Source organism: Aethalodelphis obliquidens, unplaced genomic scaffold (genome assembly GCF_003676395.1).
Source record: "Aethalodelphis obliquidens isolate GAN/ISIS:26980383/991018 unplaced genomic scaffold, ASM367639v1 scaffold41, whole genome shotgun sequence".
NCBI lineage: Eukaryota > Metazoa > Chordata > Mammalia > Artiodactyla > Delphinidae > Aethalodelphis > Aethalodelphis obliquidens.
Window position 1 is genome coordinate 15495861 of NW_020837985.1, and position 23208 is coordinate 15519068.

At 48.1% G+C, this 23208-nt stretch overlaps 1 protein-coding gene across 1 annotated transcript in view; it reads right to left on the bottom strand.

Moving 5' to 3' along the window:
* LOC113633696 (maestro heat-like repeat family member 5) overlaps positions 1 to 22825 on the bottom strand; it is a 41240-nt gene extending 18415 nt beyond the window's left edge. Inside the window, 11 exon segments of the mRNA XM_027132064.1 lie at positions 4966 to 5045; positions 5819 to 5941; positions 6562 to 6665; positions 6668 to 6704; positions 10929 to 10981; positions 12500 to 12656; positions 13942 to 13970; positions 13973 to 14014; positions 14017 to 14085; positions 15207 to 15388; positions 22740 to 22825. Of these exon segments, the coding sequence (XP_026987865.1) occupies positions 4966 to 5045; positions 5819 to 5941; positions 6562 to 6665; positions 6668 to 6704; positions 10929 to 10981; positions 12500 to 12656; positions 13942 to 13970; positions 13973 to 14014; positions 14017 to 14085; positions 15207 to 15388; positions 22740 to 22825 (962 nt within the window).
* Positions 22826 to 23208: the final 383 nt, after the last annotated feature.

The window sequence follows — 23208 nt, forward strand, 5'->3', positions numbered from 1 at the left end:
CAGCTGAGACCTTGTATCCAGATTACTGTACATAAAGAATTCCTAGAAATCGATAAGAAAAAGAGGGACGACCCAACAGAAAAATGTGCAGGATACCTGAACAGGCATCACCAAAGACGCCGTTCCAATGGCCAAAAAGGGCATGAAAAGATGTACAACCTCCTTATTTAATCAGCAAAGTGAAAATTAACATGGAAATATGATTAATACTACCCACAAGATTGGCTAAAATTTTGATGGTTGACTAGAAAGTTGATGTTAAGTGTTCGTGAAGAGGTAGAGCAACAGGAACTCTTCAGGTGGTTTAAGTACTTTAGAAACATTTTGCATCATATGTTAGTGTTGGTGCCACGCCTACACTATGGAAATTGAATGCAGATGTGCCTCAGAGCACATGTATGACCAAACTCACAGCAGCGTTAGCCACAGACCTAAACCCAAATGTCCATCCATAGTAAGAAGGGTACCTGGTGTTCATAGGATGGGATCCTACACAGCCACCAAAATGAATGAACTCCAGCTATATGGAACATATCGGGAGGAGACTTAAGCACAAGATGTCGAGGGAAAAAGCCAGATACCGAAAGAATACTGGAAGGGCTCATATCACACCATTCTGTTTATATTTTAGGACACGCCACCATTATCTCACGCACTACTAAGAAAGAAAAGGTATCCAAGATGGGAGTCTAATAGGGGCCCCACCAAAAAGGTTGGACCCCAAGGGCTGTGTGTACAGTGTCAATGTGATAAAGCAAAACAAAAGGAAATAAAACCCCTGGCTTGCAGAAAGAACAGCGAGAAAACCGGTGCTCACTGAGCACACTGTGGGGAAGGAGGATGGCGCTCCTGAGAATCCAAACCACAAAACCCACTTTGGGGTCTGAATCGCACCACCCTTGTGCCCCCCACCAAACACCCTCCAGCAGAGACTTTTAAACTTGAAGCGGTCTCAGGATGAGAGTGCCCCCGGGGGACTGAGAACCCTACATCATTCCAGGTGTAAGGCACCATCAATGTAAAATGTGCTCCCACTTGATGTGTGAAAAATGTGCTTCTTAGAACTGAGGAAATAAGGTATAAATTCCAATACAGATAAAACTGAACTATAGACCTGGGCAGCTGAGGACAACGGTGGCTGCCTGGGTACCCCCCCACCCCCACCACCTCTCAAAATTTCCTTGAAAAACAACACAGCAGGAAGAAGAGAAAATTAAACCACACAATGCGACCTCAGAGAACACCCAGACTTCAACACAGTATAAGCAGAAGAGAGCTCTGCCAGCCCCGGCCTGCAGTCTCTCACACTCCCACCCCACCCCTGTTCCACCATGAGGCTCTGTGGCAGATAAAAGGAGGATGAGAGAAACTATGGAGAGGGGAGGAGACAGGACCTGGCAACAGGGCTCAGAATTGATCTAAATCACCTTCAGGAAGACAAAGTCCATCTTAAGTCTGAAAATATGAAACAATAAAGAAGAAAGACACCAACGAAACCAGAGCACTGACCACAAGAAAGGGACTGAAAAGAATGTTCATTTGAAGGGCGGCATTCAACACACACAGCTTTGGGGAGAAAAAAAGGGCAAAAAAGAAAGAAGTACCCTTTGAAATTGGTTGGTGAAAGGTAATGGCACAAAAAGGAAAAATTTAAGGTCCTACAAGAGAAAAAGGACACCCCATACTGGAGGATACATAATCCTTTCACCTACCACCAAAACTAAAAATCTGCTAAGTTACCTGGACTTTGGTATACTGACAGAAGAGGGTGCCATTGAACTTGAAATTCTACAAAACAGTCTAAGTGTTGCATATAAACAGGAGAAAAATTAATAGACCCATAGAGTTACTGCAAAAACCCCTGGAAAACAAAAGCACACATCCAGGGCTTCCCTGGTGGCTCAGTGGTTGAGAGTCCGCCTGCCGATGCAGTGGACACGGGTTCGTGCCCCAGTCTGGGAAGATCCCACATGCCGTGGAGCTGCTGGGCCTGTGAGCCATGGCCGCTGAGCCTGCGCGTCTGGAGCCTGTGCTCCGCAGCGGGAGAGGCCACAACAGTGAGAGGGCCGCGTACCACAAAAAAAAGCACACATCCAATGAGAAAATTCCTCCCCTGAAAAACAACCATGATTCAGATAAAAGTGTAAGACAACACCCCACATGCAGGCCAATATACTCAAGCAAGCCTTTAAAGATATGAAAAACCACCTTGAATTATAAATTCAAAAAGGACCAAAAAAAAAAAAAGCCTCTAATGAGAAAGGAAAAGAGAGTTGACTGAATTCAGAAGTGAAAAAAAGAATTCAAGGTGCTCAAGAGAGAGAAGGCTCAAATGAAAACTAGAAAGGGGCATTGAGGAAAAGTAGAAAGACCACCAAGAGAATAAAGATGAATTTAAGAGACGTAAAAAGGGTCACAGAGAAAGTAGGAGAAATGGAAGACAGGCAAGGAAAGACTAGCATTTGAATTACTGGAGTCTCTGAAGAAGAAAAACAACAATGGAACAGAACTACTATTTAAAACTATAACCAAGAGAGAAATAGGTGAGGGAGATAAAGAGATACAAACGTCCAGTTACAAGATAAATAAATCACAGGGATGAAACATACAGTGTTGGGAATATAGTCAATAATAATGTAATATTTTTGTGTGGCGACAGATGGTAACTAGACTTATCATGGTGATCATTTTGAAATGTATAGAAATATAGAATCACTATGTTGTGCACCAGGAACTAACACAGTGTTGCAGGTCAATTATACTTCAAAACAAACAAACTCATAGAAAGAGAGACCAGATTTGTGGCTACCAGAGGTAGGGGTTGGGGGAGGGGGAATTAGATGGAGGTGGTCAAAAGGTATAAACTTTCAGTCATAAGATAAAGAAGTACTAGGGATGTAATGTACACCATGATTAATAGAATGAACACTGCTGCATGTTACATATGAAACTTGTTAAGAGAGTGAATCCTGAGTTCTCATCACAAGGAAAAAAATTTCTTTTTCTTTTCTTTTGTATCTAATGCCATGGTGAATGCTCACTGAACTTACTGTGGTCATCATTTCATGATCTATGTAAGTCAAATCATTATGCTGTACACCTTAGACTTATCCAGGGCTGTATGTCCAATTATGTCTCAATAAAACTGGAAGAAAAAAATTACAACCTAGAGAACTTTCCAGAAACAATAACAACAAAAGACTTAAATCTACATATTCAAAAGACTCACCGGGTACCTGGGAAAATTAACACAGAATGATCAAGTCTGAGACATTTCTTAATAAAATTGTTATATTTCAAAGATAAAGAAAAAAGTTCCAAGGTCTCCAGACAAAAAGATCAAATAACTTACAAAGGCAAAAAAAAAAATTTTTTTTTTTATCAGACTTTTCAAAAACAAAGCAAGGCAACAATTGAGCAGCATTAAAAAAATACTTAGCGGCTTCCCTGGCAGTCCAGTGGTTAACACTCTGTGCTCCCAATGCAGGGGACACGGGTTTAATCCCTGGTCTGGGAAGTAGGATCCCACACGGAGCATGGCATGGCCAAAAACAAAACAAAAGACAAACAATAAAAAAACTTAATAAAAGAAAGTGTGAACCAAGGACTTTATATCCAGCCTAGCTGCCCTTCATAAAAGAACCTAGGGTGTTCTGAATCCATGAACCTTCTTGAGGAATCTCAGAGGACGAACTTTGTCAAGCTAAGAGATGACTAGAAATCTTTGGCAAAGGGACCTAGGGTGAGTGTGTGTACTCACTAAAAACAAATGTAAGGAGGAAGGTGGATGACTACACTGCAAATTTTGAAGTGTGCAAATGAAAACAGAAGGAGAAGGGACGAATAATCTCACTGGTTGTTATATGGGCAGTGGATGGGAGTTTAAGGATGTCAATAAAAATGGGTAAACCAGATATTAAAAGGTTAAATAAGAAAACAAGGGACTAAGGGCATTAAAATAGGTTAGGAGTACAAACATAGCAACTAGAACAAAAATACAACCCTTCCTAAATTAAAAAGACTACTAAAGCTCAAAGAATACACATCTCATAGAAAAAAAAAAACAGCAAATAAAACACGTGCAATTACAAAATATGATGACAGAGTTGAGATTCAGCATAGCCGTCATATCAATAAATGTGAATGGCCTTAACTCACCTATTAAAATAAAAAGAGTTTCAATGTGGATTACAGATCAAGACCAAACTTTATGCCATATATAGGATCATACCTAAAGCAAATGGATTCTGAAAGGTTAAAATAAAAGCATGGGCAAATCCATACTGGGCAAATGGGAAAAAATAGGAGAGCAGAGGCAGTGATGCTGCTAAGAAAACTCAAGCCCTCAAAGCATTAACTGTGACAAGGCAGGGCACTTTTTAACGCTGAAAGTCACAATTCATAAAGAAGATATAACACTTATGAATATGGGCACCAAATAACATTATGAACCTTATGAAGTAAAAACCTTATGAAGTAAAAACTACAGGAGATGGAAGGATACATAGATAGAAACACATTAACAATAGGAGACTTTAACACACCATTCTCAGGACAAGGCAGATCAAATGGACACAAATTAAGCGAGGAGGTAGAAGACCTAAACACCACAATCAGTAAAGTAAACCTTACAGGTACATAGCAAGTCCTACACCTGATAACAGGAAAAAACACCTTTTCAAGTGCCCATAGAATCTAGGGTCTCACCATGAATGACTGCTCTGACCTTGAGTGTCTGGGTGGGTCCGCTCACTCTGGGGAGTGGCTGTGCCCCAGTGGCTCTGGCCTCCATAAGCTGCCCACCTCCCACCTCCTGTGGCCTGCACTGGCTCAGGTCCCTAGCCCTGCCCAGTAGGGTGTTGCTGTCTGATCTCTCCCCGCTCACTGTCCTGCTGGTACCAAGCCTGAGCTGTGAGGCTGCTGTTTGATGCTGAGCAAGGTCCCGTGTGGGGTTGGGGAGCCTACCAGAGGCTGGAGGTGACGTGGATGGCCTGGTGGCGAGTCGACGCGCACAGCGTGTCCTGGGGCTCCTTCTCCATCAGAAGCTGGAAATCCCAGGTGAAGGCTGAGTCACTCACACCTGGGCCTATGTCACTTCTGCCACCAAGTCTCAACCCTGCCTAAAGACCTTGGTGCCCCGCACCCCTGTAACCCCCAGGATTATGCTCTAGACCCTCACCTACCCAGGTGGGTCTCTGTGGCCTAGCCCCCACTTAGACAACTAGAGCATAGACTTTAGAATAGACAAGTCATGTCTGAATCCTGGCTACCCCCATACGAGTTGCATGACCTTGGGCAAGTCTCCAAACTGCTCTGAGCTTCTTTTATTCACAGAAAACATGACGTTGTTGCCCTTGTGTTACATATGAGGCAAGGAATGAGAAGCAGAGTGTCTGAGTCCCAGCAGGGGCTCAGTAAATGAGAACCGTTATTATTTTTATTATCACTATATAATCGTCCATCACTTGTGTGTTTCCTCCACTACCCCAGGGGTTCTGTGAGGCCAGAATCTCTAGTAACTAGTGGTGTGAGCTAGGTCAGTATTAGCAGAATGGACGGCGCTGGCCTTTCTGGGTCTCAGCCACATCAGCTGTGCAGCGGATGTAACTGGCCAGCTCAGGGTCCCTGTAGGAACCAAGTCATGTGGGGGCCATGGATGTGCTTCCAGGTGTGAAAGCCTGAGGGGCTTGTACACGCTCTAGAAATCCAATCAGCCCAACCTTTTCCAGTGGGTGCCTCTCATGAATGTTGCTGCTCTGAGGGAGGTGCCCCCTCTGTCCCGGGAAGCCCTTCCTCTGCCCCAGGACCTTGCACTCACCATCAGACACTCGAAGAGCTCAGAGACCTGGGAGAGCGCGTAGCTTTGGGCGCCCTCGTTGTGGCTGACAGCCCCCACCAGCATGAGGATGGCCATGAGGAAGCTCTGCTTCAGGGTTTCGTCCTGGCAAGGGCTCAGGTGGTGGGGCAAGGGGGCGGGGTCAGGGAGTGGGAACACCAGAGGGGCAGGAGAGCCGCAGTCACATGTGGCAGCGGGGCCTCCGCTCAAGGGGGCTCAGCAGAGGCCTCCAGCTCTGGGGCCACATAGCTGGGTGTTTTTTTGATGCGGGAACCGGTGATTTTGTTTAGCAATGCGAATACATCGATGAGGCTTAAGCATCAGGAGGTGCCTGTAGGAAGCTCAGTGTTCAGCTTCTCGTGATGTGTGGCCACCCCAGGCCCAAAGGCCTCAAGTGTGCGGTGGTCTCACAGGCTGCATAGCCCCTCAGAGTTACCAGGGTGGAAGCCCCTGGTGCAGGGTGTAGAGTCAGGGGACCGTCATCACAGGCTGTGATGGGCAGTCACCCGGACTTCCAATTCCCCCGAGTGAGAGCCCAGGGTTTTCTTTAAGGGGGGCGGTGGAGGGAGGGAGTCCTCACGGAAGCCCATGAAGCCTTAGGTGGGAACGATGGAGTAGGAGCCCAGGGTGGTGAGGGAGTGGGGAGGTGGGCTTCAAGGCCCTGGAAGTTCTGGAATTCTCAGACCCCGGTTCTGGCGGGCTCCAGGGGCTGCGGGGGGTCACACCCAGGAGTTGTAGTGGAAGAAGAAAACCATCCGTGACAAGATGTTGTCCACCCACGGGAGGATGCGGGTCTTGGCCTTGTCCGCCCTCTGGCCACAGGCCAGGAGGTGATGCTCGCCCACCTCCACCGCATGTCCTCCGAGTTCTGGGCACAGAACAGCAGGCGGATTCTTAACCACTGTGCCGCCAGGGAAGTCCTCGTCCACATTTTTGCATGCATTCTCAAGTTCACTTCTCTATTTCTGCTCTGAATTTTATTATTTCATTTCTGCTGCTTGGTTTCAGTTTTTTTAAAAATTTAATTTAATTAATTTATTTTTTATACAGCAGGTGCTTATTAGTTAGCTATTTCATACATATGTGTATATATGTCAATCCCAATCTCCCAGTTCAGTTTAACTCACTCTTGGTTTCAGTTTAACTCGCTCTTCTTTCTCTAGTTTCCTCAGGTGGATCTTTGGGAGGGAATGAGTCTGCCTAGTACAGGTTGTTTCCAGTTTGAGGCTCTTATGAGTAAGGCTGCCGGGAACATGCCTGTATGTGTAATTTTGTGTATGAATGTTTCATGCCTCTGGGGTTAATACCTAAAAGTGGAACTGGTGAGTCATAACTGTATAAGACAATGTCGATTTTCCAAGGAGGTTTCACCATCCCACCAGCAGTGTGAGTTTCCCCGCCAGCATTTGGTCGAGTCTTTCTCTTTCCTTTGAGCTCTGTCCTGGGTGGGTAGTGGCAGCTCCCCGGGTTTTAATTGACATTTCACTGAGGATTCAAGATATTGACTGTTGTTTCTTTGGCTTTTGGTCATTCATATGCCTTCCTTTGTGACATACCTATTTAAATCTTTGATTCACTTTTGCAATTGGTCTGTTTGTCTTTTTCTCCCTGATTTTGTAAGAGTTCTTCATTTATTCTGAATACAGTCCCTTGTCAGATATATGTCTTGTGAATATTTTCTCCATGTCTGTGGTTTCCCTTTTTTCACTTTCCTCATAGTATTGTTTGATGAGCAGAAGCTTTAATTTAGATGAAATCTAATTACTCTATTTTTTTTTCTTTTTATGATAAGTGCTTTCTGGGTCCTAAGAAATATTTACCTACCCCAAGGTTGGCGAGATTGTCTCCTGTGTTTTCTTCTAGAAGTGTTTTCGTTAAGTTCTTTTTCCCCCCTAGATACGCAATTGTTGTAGAACCACTTATTCAAAAGACTGCCCATTGAATTGCTTTGGTACCATTGTAAAAGAAATTAATCGACCATATGAGTGTGGTTTTATATTGGAGTTTCTATTCTGTTCCATCGATTTATTTGTTTAATCTCTGTCAGTTCTCACTGTCTTGTGGACTATAGCTATATAGGAAATCTTGAAATCAGGTAGTGTAATTCTTCTAACTTTGTTCTTTTTCAAGATTGTTTTGGCTATTCTAGGTCCTTTGAAATTTCCATATAAACTTTTAACTTATAGATTATGTTTAATTCTATAATAAAGTTAGTTGGGATTTTGATTGGCATTGCACTGAATCTATAAATCAATTTTGGGAGAACTGACATCTAAACATTATTGACTCCTGTTATCCATGATCATATAGCTCCATTTATTTAGGTTTTCTTTAATTTCTCTTTGCAATGTTGGTAAAGATCTTGAACATATTTTGTTAAATTTATCTGAGTCTTTTATGTTTTTCATGTGGCTGTGTCATTGTGTTTTTAAACCTTACTTTCCAATTGTTTGTTGTTAGTATATAGAAATTCAATTGACATTTGCATGTTGATTTTGTATCCTGAGATCTAGCTAAATTCAATTATTAGTAATTAATAGTTCTAGCATTAAAAAACAAACTTTTGTGAGATTTTCTGTGTATGCAATTATGTTGTCTGCAAAGAAAGCTGGCTTTACATTTTCCATTGCAATCTGTGTCTGAGTTCCCGTTCCTCTTACCTTACTGCGCTGGTTAGGACTTCAGTGCAACGTTGACCAGAAGTGGAGAGGGTGGACATCTTTGCCTTATTCTGATCTTAGCGGGAAGGTGTTCATTTATTTGTGACTAGGTATGTTAGTTGTAGGGTTTTCATAGATGTCAGTTTCCTCCTATTCCTACTTTGTTGAGAGCCTTTCTCTTTGTGATTTATAATAAAAATATATATTTGGTCTTTATCTCTATTTTCATCTGGCACAGAACTTCTAAAACCCTTTCCTAAGTGATTGGAGCAGTAAAGGTGTCTTTTGTTGTTCATAACAAGCCCGGTTCCGCTTTTGGAAAGCCCTTAGGTAACCACAGGATGGGGGCAAGTTGTCAGGGAAACCAGTCATGGTTAGAGGGTTGGAACTTTCATTCACTCCTCAACTTTCAGAGAGGGGAGAGGGGCTAGAGATTGACTTTAATCACCAGTGGCCAGTGATTTCATTAATCGTGTCTATTAACAAAGCCTCCGTTAAAAGCCCCAAAGGACTGGGATCTGAGAAATTCCATGCTGCTGAACGTGTGTGGACTTTTTTGTATATTGCCGGATTTATTTTGCTAATATTTTGTTAAAGACTTTTGAGTCCATCTTCATGAAGGATATTGGTCTGTAGTTTTGTTGTAATGTCTTTGTCTGGCTTTGGTGTCAGAGTTGTGCTGGTCTTATGAAAACGTTTTGGAAGTGTTTCTTCTTCCTCTATTTTCTGAGAGAATTTGGATAGAATTGGTATTACTTCTGCCTTAACTTGTGATAGAAAATTAACCAGCAAAGTATCTGGGCCTGGAGTTTTCTTTGTGGGAAGGTTTATAAAATATGACTCCAGTTTCTTTAATACAGGACTTCTCAGACTTTCTGTTTCTTCTCGCGTCAGTTTGGTGGTTTGTGTTTTCTAAGGAGTTAGTCTATTCAATCGAAATTGCCTAATTTATTGGAATCATATTTTATTACCATTCCATATTAAAGGATGTGCAGTGATATTCTTTCTTTGCTGTTACTGAATATTTTTGATTTTCTTGATCAGCCTATCAAGGAGCTTATCATTGTATCAATCTTTTTGAATAACCTGCTTTTGGTTTTATTCACTCTCTACTGCTTGTCCGTTTAAAAAATTTCTTTGATTTTTACTCTACTTTTTATTATTTTCTTCCCTCTACTTACTTTGGACTTAATTTGCACTTTCGGGGATAGTTTCTTAAAATGGAGGTTTAGGAAATAGATTTTATACACTTTTTTCTTTTCTAATATAGGCATTAAAAATATAAATTTCTTCTAAGCATTGTTTTTTGTTGAACCCCACAGATTTTCAAAATTTCATATTGTGTTTTACTTATCATTCAGTTCAAAGTATTTTCTAATTTCCTTTGTGATTTCTTCTTTGACCTATGGAGTATTTAAAAGAGTGTTGTCTAACTTCCAAATATTTGGAATTTTTCCAGATGTATGTTTGCTATCATTCTGTAATTGATGTTCTGGGCAGAGAATGTACTCTGTTTGATTTCAGTCCTTTTAAATTTATTGGAACTTGATATATGGCCCAGCAAATGATCTATCTTGGTGAATGTTCTATTTACATTTGAAAGGAACGTCAATTAGATCAATTTGGTTAATTACGTTGTTCAAGTCTTCTGTGTCCTTGTGATTTTCTGTCTCATTTTTCTATTAATTACTTGTATTGCTGCTGCTGCTGGTGTTATTTCCACTAAATGCCATTTAATTACTACTATTCTGCTGCTACTATATGATAATAATAACTAATGTAGGGAGTGAGGGCTTCCTGTCTGTCAGGCACAGTGCCAAACACTACGTGGATTATTTCCTGTCATCTCACAACGAACATTTGAGGTTGGTACTTTTACCCCCATTTGACAGACGAGGAAACTAAGGTACGGAGAGGCAAAGTAGGTCATCCGACACGCAGCTGTGATTGGTTGAATCTGGACTTAAACCCAGGTCTGCCAGGGCGCCATGTCCCTTTTCCCGACCACACAAAACCTTCACGTGGTGTGTGGCCGGAGATGGACCAGCACGACACCATCCTCGGCTGTGGCAACTTCAGTCCACGCCGACCTCTTCTTTCCTCCCTTGGTCTCAGATCTGGCCTCTGCATCCTCTCTGGGCCCCTCAGTCACAGATCCAGCCCCCAGGGTGGGTGGGAAGGACACTTACCCTGTGCCAGGTGCCTAGAGACCAAGGTTCAAATCCCAACTCCACAGAGACCAGTCCCATGACTGTGGTCAAGTCCCCTCCCCTCCAAACCTGTTACTCATCTGTAACAGCCTCGCCCTGCCTCCCCCTCTGTCCCCTCCCTCCCCTCCCTCCCTGATCTCCTCCCTCCTCCCAGGGCTGAGCGGGTGCCTCCCATCCCCCATCATCCCGGCAGAAGGGCTTGTGGCAGAGCTCCCTCCCTACTTGGGCCAGCTGCTCTTCCCAGCAAGCCTTCTCTCTCTCCTTGAAGATCTCCTCTGTGGGGCGGAGGACGGGTCCCTGGAGGCCAGACCTGATGTCCATGGCCAGGACCGGGTCTTGGGCTCCATCTCCCCCATCCCTTGGAGACGACTGATGTCCTGCCTCTGGCTATTCTGGCTCCATTGGGGAGGTGAGCTCAGAGGATGGCGAGCCAGAATTGGGCTCAGGGTCCAGAAAGCTGGTCTGGAGTTGTGGCCCTGCCACACTTGCTGTGTGACCTCAGGTAGGTCACGTTCCCTCTCTGGACCTCAGGCTCACCAATGGTAAATGGAGGGTTCCCTCTGGGCATGGTTGCTTGGGATGTACTTGGGTCCCCTCAAGGGTGGGGAAACAAGGCTCAGAGAGGGGCACACTGGGAGGCTGCAAGCTTTTACGGAACTTTGGAAACCCAACCTCAGGGGGAGCGGCTGCTTCAGGGATGGCCCTGGGGGTTTCGGAGGTCACCCAAGGCAAAGAGGGACCTCCACCCAGCCTGCCAGCCCCAGGCACGGGGTGCAAAGCTGAGCTAAGAGTCCACACTCCCAAGCACGGCCTCTGAGGCCTCCCCGCCAGGCTTCCTTGTAGAGAGCAGGGCCTGCCACGCCCCTTTCCTCCCCCTGACCTCAGCCCCTCGCCGAGGCTGCTGACCAGCTCCTCCCCAAGGCCCTGAGGTGTACTCACACCATTCCCTCCTCAAACTCCTACTCATCCCTCAAGGCATGGCTCAGACTTGGCTGCCTGCTCCGGGAAGCCCTCCCTTGTGGCCACCAGGGCCGCCCGGTACCTCCCCCGCTGGGCAGAAGGGAGCTCAGCTCATGCTTGTGAACGGATGAATGAGCGAGGGATGAGAGCTGGCGCGCGCCTGCCTGGGAGGCTGTGAGCTCCTGAGGGCAGAGCCGGGCACGTGACAGGCGCTCAGTGTTTGCTGTCTTGCATTAGCTGAGCCTCATGCTGGCAAGACCCTTCCCTGTAAGTCCTCTCTGGGGGTTCTCAGAGACCCCCACTATCCAGGTGGTCCTTCCAGTGGCTCAGAGGCAGCGGCTGCTGAGGAAACACAGAGACCTGGACCCCACAGGCCCAGGACGTGAGGCTGGGTGACCTAGGCCCGTCGCACAGCCTCTGTGAGCTTGGCCTCCCCGCCTGCCAGTGATCCGGGGAGAGGACCACGTGGCAGGGCAGGCCTGCTTCCTGGGCTTCCTCGCTCCGTCCCGATTCTGTCCGGGCCTGTTGTCGAAATGCTGACAGCGGGAGCACGGGCTAGTGGGGATGGGCAGCTCGGCTAGCCGCTGGTGCCCTACCCTGGGAGTCCCGAAGTGGCCCAGGCTGGCCGAGGGGAGATGGGCTGCGGGAGTGCTCGGGCCATAGCCCATGGCCCTCTGGCACGGGGATGCTTCACTGTTGCACAGCCTGTGTGTGTGTCCCGCGGATCAGCAGCCCTGCACGCCCCCTCCTGCTCTCTCCTCATGACCTCCCCCTCCCCCTGCTGGCCTGGGGACAGAGGGTGGCCCAGCCCAGGCCCTGAGCACGGGACATACCGTTAGAGGTCAGGACGCCCATCACGTAGAGGAGGCTGCGGTGCGGGAGGACGCCCGACAGGACCTCGGTCTCCAGGTGCTGGGCCACCAGCCGCCAGCAGTGCCTGCTGGTGGCCACCAGCACGTTGCTGGCCGCGTCCCGGTAGCCCTCCTCCAGCTCCCGGGTGTGGGCAGAAAGGAAGAGTGGTCTGGTTTGGTGGGCAGGACGGCTACCATCCACCCGGTTTTTCGATAGAAAACTGAGACCGAGGAAGGCCGACATGCATAGCTGGCAGGTGAAGATCGGGTCCAATCTCAGGCTCAGAGCTGCACGTGCCTGTCAGCATCCCCGGTCCGCTGACTGGTCCAAGACCCGTCATCATTCTTCTTGCTTCTGAGCCTTTGCTCGTGCTGTACCTCCTGCCTGCCTTACGGTTCCCACTTGCCCTGTCTATGCAAACCCTAGCCCTGCATTTGGTGGCATCTGAAAGTGAGGGGGTCTCTGGTCTCTCCCCACGTGATGCTGGTCCCTGTGATGCTGTTTGATCATCCCATGAAATTGTTATATCATTTATAAATTTTTTAAAATTTATTTATTTGTTTTATTTATTTATTTTTGTCTGCGTTGGGTGTTTGTTGCTGCGCGTGGGCTTTCTCTAGTTGAGGTGAGCGGGGGCTACTCTTCGTTGTGGTGCGCGGGCTTCTCATTGCGGTGACTTCTCTTGTTGTGGAGCACGGGCTCTAGGGCACGCGGGCTTCAGTAGTTGTGCCACGTGGGTGCAGTAGTTGTGGCTCGCGGGCTCTAGAGCGCAGGCTCAGTACTTGTGGAGCAAGGGCTTAGTTGCTCCACGGCAATATCTTCCCGGACCAGGGCTCAAACCTGTGTCCCCTGCATTGGCAGGTGGATTCTTTTTTTTTTGCGGTACGCGGGCTTCTCACTGTTGTGGCCTCTCCCGTTGCGGAGCACAGGCTCTGGACGCGCAGGCTCAGCGGCCATGGCGCACGGGCTTAGTTGCTCCGCGGCATGTGGGATCTTCCCGGACCAGGGCTTGAACCCGTGTCTCCTGCATGGCAGGCGGATTCTTAACCACTGAGCCACCAGGGAAGCCCCTCCATTCATTCTTTTATTCACTCGTTCATTAAAAAGCCAGACAGAGCTTTCCCCCAATCATCTACCCAACCATCCATCCCCTGTGACTTTAGGCAAATCATTTCCCTTCCCTAAGCCTCAGTTTCCTCATCTCTGGGGATCATAATAATCTCATCGAGAGACTGTTCAGAGGATGGTGCACACGTGTCCGTCCACTTTCCTCCCTTCCCCCTTGGCTCATTGGACACATGAGATTGACTTGCCCCAAATCATGGCGCTGCTGTCTGGAGGAACCAAGGTTTGATCCCCCTTTGGGGTCCAGGCCTTCCCTCTGCTCCCCACGACTGCCCTGAGTGGCCCGAGCAGCTCCCACATCCAGGTTGTCTACAAAGTAGTCATGATGGTTTCCAGCACCAGACTGGGGTCCCCGTGAGCCACGTTCTTGATTTTTTGATGACGTGCTTCAGGTGGAGGGGGTCTGAACTGTTCAGGTCCCGGAGCGTCTTGAAGCAGATGGTTAAAGCAGATGGCAAGAAAGTGTGAGGATCGGTGTGCTGTAGGAATGTCACGTTGTGCTAACAGGGCTGGGTGGGCAGCGAAGGGGTAGGGCTGGGAATGGGAAACAGCCATTCTGATCTGAAAGGGAGGGCTGGGAACTGAACACACTGGGAAATCCTGGGCCTCCTGACTGTTCTGTCAGTCCTTCCGGGGTTCAAGGTAAGATGAGAAGCAAGAAAGCAAGCAGGGAATGCATCCTTGTTCACCCATGCGTATTTCCATCCATTCACTGATTCATCCTCCTTTTCATGCATCCATTTACCCATTCATCTATCACCCACCTATCCATCAATCCATCCATTAATAAACGTATCCATCTACCTACCCATCCACTCATAAATTCATCTATTCATCCATCTACCCACTCTTCATCCATTTAGAAATTCATCTACCCATCCATCCATTTATCCATCCATCCACCCATCCCTCTGTCCCTCCATCTATTCATTCCTTCATCCTTTCATCCTCCATCCAGTCACCCAACATTCAATGATGTTCATTCACTGTGTGGTCATAGGGCTGTGTGTGTGGCTTAAAGGGGAGTCAAGGCCCAGCTCTGTTCTGAAGGAGCCTCCAGTCCAAGGGAGCCCTACCCAGTATTGGTGGACTTTAGGGAGTTATTACTGGGGAGTTGTATAAAAGGCCCTGGGCACACAGAGGGGGAGGGGTGATAAATCCTGACTAAGGTGGAGAGTCGGGACTGTCTTCTCAGAGGAGGAGGCACTTTAAGTTGGCCTAGAAGGATGAGGGCAAGTCATCCTTTGAATGAGGGGAAAAGCATTCCAGTGAGAGGGCCAGGGGTAAGCTGAGGTTCTAAGGTGTGAAAGGTGCTGAAGGAGAGTGGAGGGTGGTGGGTGAGAGAAGGCATTTTGGATGGTGCCTCAGGAGACATGAAAAGGCCAAGGAGGATGGGCAGGAGGCTCTGCTGAAAGCTGCACTATGTCCACACCTCTTGACACCCCAAGGTCCCAGAGAGTGGACTTCCTCTGGCCCTCGTCCCCAGGACTTCTTTGGGTGGAGGGACTGAGGGGGTCTGCTGGAACCTGACTGCCCTGCCTGAGCCCCGGGGCCAGTGGTCACCTGCGCTGTAGGCTTCCTCCATGAATGTCTTGTGTTCCTTGGGCACCAGGGCGGCCTGGCTGCTCTGTGGCTTGCAGAGCAGGATGGTGGTGGGGGGCATCCATCTGTCCCTGGGGGCAGAATCCTGAGGCACATTTACGTAAGACTGGTTCTTCGTGGATTCAGAGATGTGGGAGGAGATTCTGAAATGGAAAAGGGACTCCTGGGTGTGTGCGCCTGGGTGCCCTTGTGTGTGTTCATGGATGCAGGTGCAGTAGATGCTGAGAGCCACCTTGGTCTGGATCAGGCTTGGCAACAGTTTTCTATGCACCCACCCTTCTGTTTAATTGACTGACTGAATCCTGGGAGGAGGGCAGGGGTCTGGAGGCCCAAGGGACACGGTTGAGTGGGCCTGGGGGGGCCTTGTTTCCCAGCAAGTGTTGGTGGGACAGACATGGCTGGCAGGAATTAGAGGACTCAGGATATGGCAACCCCTCTTAATACTAATATTAAGAGGGCCAAGCCCTCTTAATGTTGAACTATGAAATGTGTGTCAGATAAAGTCACTCAGAATCCTCCCATGGTTTCCCACTGCACTCAGAGAAAAACCCAAAGTCCTAAAAATGATGAAGATGACACTGGTGCTTCCATCCAAATGGAGTCACAAGGACAAAATTCACCCTCCTGCCTTACATAACTGGAAAACTGGAAAAAATATACAAAACCATGAATAACAGATATTAGGCAGAAAGCAGGGCAGGACAATGATTCCTGATGGATGGAAAACCAGCGAGGCTGGCTCCAAACTGCTGCAGCTTTTGCTGCCTGAAAAACTTCTAATTTGCAGTGCAGGGGGCGGAGCCCAAGAGAACCTAGTGGTCTACTTGAGTTGAGGAAATAGAGGTGGAAGTTTGGGGAGGCCAAAGTGGCCAGAGTTTGCAGGGAAGAATAATAGCAGAGAGCTGCCTAGGGAGGGACTGTGAGCTCTGGACATTTTCAGAGCACCCCCTGCCCCCCAAGTCTTTCTCTGCATGCTGATCAGTACACGTGTGAAAAGAAAGCACCCGAAGGAGCAGAGGAAACAATTCTTGGAGTTTACATAGTCTGAGAGTAGTTCCTGTTTTCATCAGCCAGAGTGGAAAACCTTGTAATTCATAGGGCATTGGTCAGAGTACTATGAATGGTATTATCTCAGTAGTGGGGAAAAATTTCAGCCCTAGACAAGAATGCTTTGGCCTGCCCTTATAAAGCTTAAAGGAATGCCTCGAAAGGACCAAATTGTTTTTCAATAATTTAGTTATATGCCAGAACAAAGCTCAAGAATATTTATAAAGTACAGGAATATCCAGTACCCGAAAAGGTAAAATTCACAATGCCTAGCATTGAATGGAACATTACCAGGCATGCAGAAGCAGCAAGAAAATATGACCCATTATGAGGAGAAAAATCAGCAGATCAAAAACAACACATAAATGACACAAATGAGAGAATTAGTAGGCAAGGACTTGAAATATTATTATAATTATATTCCATATTTTCAACATGGTAGATTAAAACATAAGCACACTAAGGAAAGACATGGAAAATATAAAAAAGCTGAAAAACACAATGCTTAAGATTAAGAATACACAGAATGAGTTTAACAGCAGATTAGACACCATAGATGCAAAAATTAGTGAACTTGAAGACACAACAGAAACTATACAAAAATGTAACACTAATAGAAAAAAGATTGGAAAAAAAAAAAGAAGGAACAGAGCATCAGTGAGTTGTGGGACAACTACAAAGGGCCTATTTGAGTCCTCACAGGGGAAGAAAAGAGGACAGAGAAATATTTGAAGAAATAATATCTCAAGTTTTCAAGTTAATGAAAACCATAAACCCACAGATCCAGGAAACTCAATGAACCACAAGGAAAAGAAACATGAAGAAAACTACACTAAGTTACATTGAAATAAAGAGGAAATCTTAAAAACAGCCAGAGGAAAAAAAGATACATTTTATACAAAGGTATAAAGAATGAGAGCCATAAGATTAAGAATTAGTTCTTGTCAGAAACAGCGCAAACCAAGTGACAGTGGAGCAATATTTTAAAATAGAAAAGAAAAATAGAACAAAGAAGAGATGGGACAAAGAGAAAACAAATTGCAAGTTGGTAAAATAGAAACCAATAATAGAAAGAGAGGTGGGAAATCCCCAAGCATTTGGAAACTAAATAACATATTTTAAAATAAGGCACAGGCCAAGAAGAAATCAAAAGAGAAAGTAAAAAGGATTTTGAACTGAAGGAAAATAAAAACACAACATATCAAAATGCATGGGGTGCAGCTAAAGCAGTGCTTAGAGGGAAATTTATAACATTAAAATTTATAGTACTAGAAAGGAATAAAGGTTTGAAACCAATGACCTAAGCTTCCATCTTAAAAACTAGGAATAGAAGGGCATATTAAAGCTAACACAAGAAAATAAAAAGTAGAACAGAAATTAATGAAGTAGAAAACAGGAAAACAATAGAGAAAATCAACGAAACCAAAAGCTGATTCTTTGAAATGATGAAAACATTTTTTTTTTCTGGTATGCAGGCCACACGTATTTTGATAAAGGCACAAAAGCAATTCTATTAAGAAAGGATAGTCTATACAACAAATGGTGTTGCAATAATTGGATATACACATGTAAAAAAAAATCGCAATTTATACTTCACTACATACATAAATTAACTCAAAATGGATCATAGACCTTAAAGTAAAACCTACAATTCTAAAACTTCTAGAAGAAAATATAGGAGGAAAACTTTGTGACCTTGAGTTGGACAAAGATATGTTGTATATGACACCAAAAGCACTATCCATGAAATAAAAAATTGGTAAATAAATTCATCAAAATTAAGAATGTCTGCTTTTCAAAAGGCAGCTATAAAAAAATGAAATGACAAGCTTCAGACTTGGAGGAAGTATTTGCACGTCACATATCTGATAAAAGACTATATCTGATATATACAAATAACTCACAAAACAAAACAAAACAAAACACAAACAACCTAGAAAATACAGGCAAAAAATTCAAATAGACATTCCACTAAAGGAAAAAAGCAAATGGCAAATAAGCCCATAAAACAGCTCAACATCATTCCCCATGAGGGAAACCAATTAAAACCACAGTGGGATATCAATACACATCTACTAGAATGGATAAAATAAGAAAAATCAGAAAATGCCAAGTGCTGGTGAGGATGCAGGATAACTGGAGTCTCCAACATCGCCAGTGAAAATGCAAAATGGTACGGCCAGTGTGGAAAGTAGTTTGGTACTTTCTTAGAAAGTGATACCTACATTTACCATCCAAATCAGCTATTCCACTCCTAGGCATTTACTCAAGTGAAATGACGACTTCACACAAAAATCTGTACACGAACGTTTACAGTGGCTTTATAATAATCCCAAACAGAAAAAATCCAAGTGTCCTTCGACTGGTGAATGCATAAACAAACTGTGTTACATTCACAGAAATACTACTTAGCAATAACAAGAAATGAATGTATGTAAATAAAAAAGAAATACTGTAAGTAAAAAAAAAAACAAGAACCAAAGAAATAAGAACAAAAAGGATCCCCTCCACCTCACTTCCTTCCGCTCTTTCTTGCTAACCCCGTCCACCCCAGGTACAGTGAGCTCCTGAGGCTCCGCAACCCACCAGACACACTTCTGTCTCAGGACCTTTGCACTGGCTGTTCCTTTGGTCTGGGGAACGTCCTTCCTTCAGAGAGCTGCTCGGCTCAGTCTAACACCTCCTTCAAGACTTTGCTCGATTGTTTCTTTCTTGATGAACTTCTTTAAAATCTGACCCTCACCCTGCACTCTCTACCCCCTAAACTTGTCAATTTCTTTCCATATCCCTTTTCACCTTGTAACATCATATAACTCACTGTACCATGTCTGGTTTATTGGCTGTCTCCCCCACTGGAATGTAAACCAGGGGCAGGGCTCTTCATGTCTTGTTTCCAGCTGTGTCCCCAATGCCTGGAATAGTGCCTGGTATGCTTAGCAGGGGCTCAGCAAATGTTTGTGGAACGCATGGTAGAGCGATGTGTCCAAAGCAGCCATCAGCCCTGCCTGGATCTTCTGGGGACAGCCCTGGGACAGCCCTCCCAGCTCGCTCGTTTCCTGGTGGTCTGTCCCCTGCAGCCTCCACACCAGGATTAGCTGCCCGAGCCCTCTCCAGCTGACCATGGGACTTTGCTCTCCCCTCTGCCCAGAGCATGTGTCCTTCCTCCTTGTCCCTTTGTGAGGCTGATGTGAAGTCAGCCTTCAGCCTTCCTGCCTCGGTAAGAGCATCCTAAGGTGTGTCTCCTGGCTCTCTGGCTGACTGATGGCCCTCCTTGGCTCTCCCTGAGCTCCTTGGAAACCTGGTGGCACCACTGACTAACCCCTGGTCCTTTGCCTTCCCAAGTTTCCCTGGGGATGTGCTGGCTGTCTCTGGGTCCCCAACGTGTCCCAGGGCAGGTCCTGAGTAAAGGCTGACTGAGCGAGTGAATGAGTGGATACTGCTGAGAGCGTGCTCCTGGGAGGACCTTCCTTGAACAGCGGGACTGTCCTCCTCCCGTCCACCTGGAGCTGCTATCAGCAGCCCTGCCTCCTTCAGCTCCCTTCCCACGTGGTGGCCCTGCTTGGAGTGGGGGCCCCTTCCCCATCCCTTGGCCATGCCCAGACTGAGGACCCTCCCCCCCCGCCATCTGCCTCTTTGGGGACCAGTGACCCTGTGGCCAGGCAGGGGACACTCCCGGGGTTGCCTGAGATGTTGCTTTCCTGCATGTCTGAGCTGGTGACACAGAAGACTCAGCCCTGACCAGGGAACTTGCTGGGATGAAAGCGTTTATAAAGTGCAGGGAACAGAGACTGGGTCGGGGGGGCACTTGGCTTGGGGGTGGCTGACGGGCTCTGTAGTCCCCGAGCCTGCACAATGCCCTGAGTGGCATCCTTCCTGCCGCCTCCACTCACTCAGCGAGTATTTAGCAAATGCTGACAGTGTGCCGGGCACCACTCCAGGACCTGGGGGTTCTTCAGGGGACAGAAACACCCAGAAACTCCTTCCCTCGTGGCACTTATGTCCCGGGGACAGTAAGAAGGACGAAGGTCAAGCCGGCCAGGGAGTGGGTAAGCTGTGGAGGTTATTTTAAGCAGGTCAGGGAGGCTTGGCTGGTAAAGTAGGCACCCAGAGTGGGTGCTGGATGACTGGATAATTCAGTGGTGAATGAATGAAGGCATTCTGGGAACAGGGCAGCTCGCCCCTGCCCGGGACGGATGGGCGCGTCCCTTCCCGTCACCTCTGCCCCGCCACCAACCTCACCAGCGCCTCCACCGGCACCAACGAGGATGGCCATGTGTTGGGGACTTGATCATGTCCACACTGTCCTCACACCAACCCTGCGGGGTGCTGAGACACAGAGAGGTTCAGTGACCCGTCCCAGGACACACAACCTCTGCAGGACAGTGCACGTTCAGATCTGCCCAGCTCTAAAGGCTGCATCCCGGGGACGTGGCCACCGGGGCTCAGTACACGAGCCCTGCTGGAAGGCCCTTCCTCCTACGGCCTCTCAGAAAAGCACTCACTCCCCTGCCGCTCCTGGTGGGCTCAGCCATTCACGCAGAGCCTGGTCTCCCTCTGCGCCCAGGAGGGGCCTCGGGCGGGTCAGTGATGGCCACAGCCACAAGCGAGACCCCTGTCTCACCACAAACACGCATCCCAGCCCCACGGCGACCAGGACTGGATGTATTTTTAAAGACAGAAAAACAGTAGGAACGCAGTTAGCAAACAGCTGCAGGGGGAGCGTTTTCTCGCCATAGATGTGATGCAGGATGTGCCGGGGTGAGGGGGGAGACAGGCCTGACAACACAGGCAGAAGCAACAGTGCAGAACAGAGGAGCTGCGTTCAGAGGCGGGTACGGACTGCTGCCCTGGGGACAGCCACAGGGATGGGAACACAGGCGGGAATCCCGCCCTGGAATCCCCCACCCCCACCCCGAGGGACGGCCTGGAGAGCCATGCCTGAGTCCCCACAGAGCGCACCCTGGGCTGGGGGCCGAGGAGGCCGGGGAGGGAGCCTTCAGGCCAGACTCCGACCTGCGACTGGACACGGAAGGTGGAACTGCCCTCGTGCCTGCCTGGGGTGCTGGGGACACGAGACCAAAGTCCCCAGAGGAGCCTTCCTTGGTGTACGTTCCTTGAGTCTGTTAGGTCATGGGCTGCTGTATCCTCTCGATGAAGTCGAGGTTCAGGGAAGCAGTGGGCAGTCTGTCTGTCGTCTATCCATCCGTCCACTCGTTCTCATACCTTTGGTTCCCACAAGCAGTCAGCAGCCACAGGTGGCGCGATGGCAAAGACTGTGTTGGGATTCGACTACCCCTTTCCACATCACCCCCCAGCCTCCTCTCCACCAAGTCAAGGGGACGTCAGCTGCCGGGCCCCTCTCTCGGCTCAGGGCCTGGGGGTCAGCTCCCTGCTGCCCTGCAGGGGGTGCTCTCCTGGAAGACCACATGGGGGTCCCCTCCTGGGCTCCTACGTGCCCCTGCCTGGCGCTGGGCTGACCTGGGGCTCTGGAACCTGGCTAAAGAGGTCCTGTCGGCCATGGTGTGGCTGTGTGGCTTTTCTGAACGCGGCCCGTCCCTGTTGGGGTGCGGTTGGAGGTGCTGCCAGCTCTGTCCTCATGCCCGGCAGAGCAGTCCTGTCTCTGGGCACGCCCTCCGCCACCCCAGACAGCCCTGACCTCACCCCTGAGGTCACAAATGTTCCAGCACCCAGCACACCTTTGCAGGAACAGTGCTGTGGAATCGAACACCGTGTTCTGGGCACAGCATGTGCGCGTGTGTGTGTGCATGTGTGTGTACACCTATGTCCCCAGTGTGGCCTCGGGCCCGGCCTCTCCACCTCTGGTTCTCAGTTATCTCCTTCTGGACACCCGTGGATCTGGCCCCAGCTGACACCTTGGTGCACCTTTGAGACGCCCCAAGGCAGAAGCCCGGCTGATCCCTGCCTGGATTCCCAGCCCAAGCAATTGTGAGGCAGTAGATGTGTGTGGTCTGAAGTCCCTAAGTTTGGGGTCATTTGTTCCATAGCGATACATAGTAATGCGTGCCCCGTGCCAGGGAAGAAGCGGCAGAGCTGGGACTCTGTATGGCCTCCCAGCAGAACCTGTCTCTGGGCGGTTCTGGAGCGGAGTTCCCGCTTGTGGCCCCTGGTCCAGTTCCATGGCTGCAGGGGAAGCTGGGTCCAGGAGGCAGACCAGGACTCCCAGCATGGACCCCTGTCACCACACTTGGCTATTGGAGGCCCTACCATTGAGGAGGCCCCAGGGCCCGTGGGCTGCTGGTGCCTGGACCTGCTGCTGGGCCAGCTTGCTCCGGGGCCATGGGCATTTCCCTCTGCCCAGCCAACCCCGATCTCGAGGAGTCCTTGTAGCCACGCTGTGCCCGCAGCCCCAGCATCCTGGAGATAGTCATGAGGGGACCCGGGCCACCATGGGGGAAACCACAGAGAAAATGGGTGGCCACCGCCCACCGCCGAGGCCTTGGGGGCTCCAGAGCTTGCCCAGGGTTCAGACCCCAGTTGTGGTTCTGCTGGCCAGATGACCTTTCGGAGGCCATGACCGCTTTAGAAACAGGGGTTGGGGCTTCCCTGGTGGCGCAGTGGTTGAGAATCCGCCTGCCGCTGCAGGAGACACAGGTTTGAGCCCTGGTCTGGGAAGATCCCACATGCTGTGGAGCAACTAGGCCCGTGAGCCACACTGCTGAGCCTGCGTGTCTGGAGCCTGTGCTCCGCAAAAGAAAGGCCGTGACAGTGAGAGGCCCGCGCACCACGATGAAGAGTGGGGCCCACTCGCTGCAACTAGAGACAGCCCTTGCGCAGCAACGAAGACCGAACGCAGCCAAAAATAAATAAATAAATTTATTAAAAAAAAAAAAAAAAGAAAGAAACAGGGCTGGCAATGCTCCCTCCACAGCTTGTTCTGAGACTTAAATCACTTTTC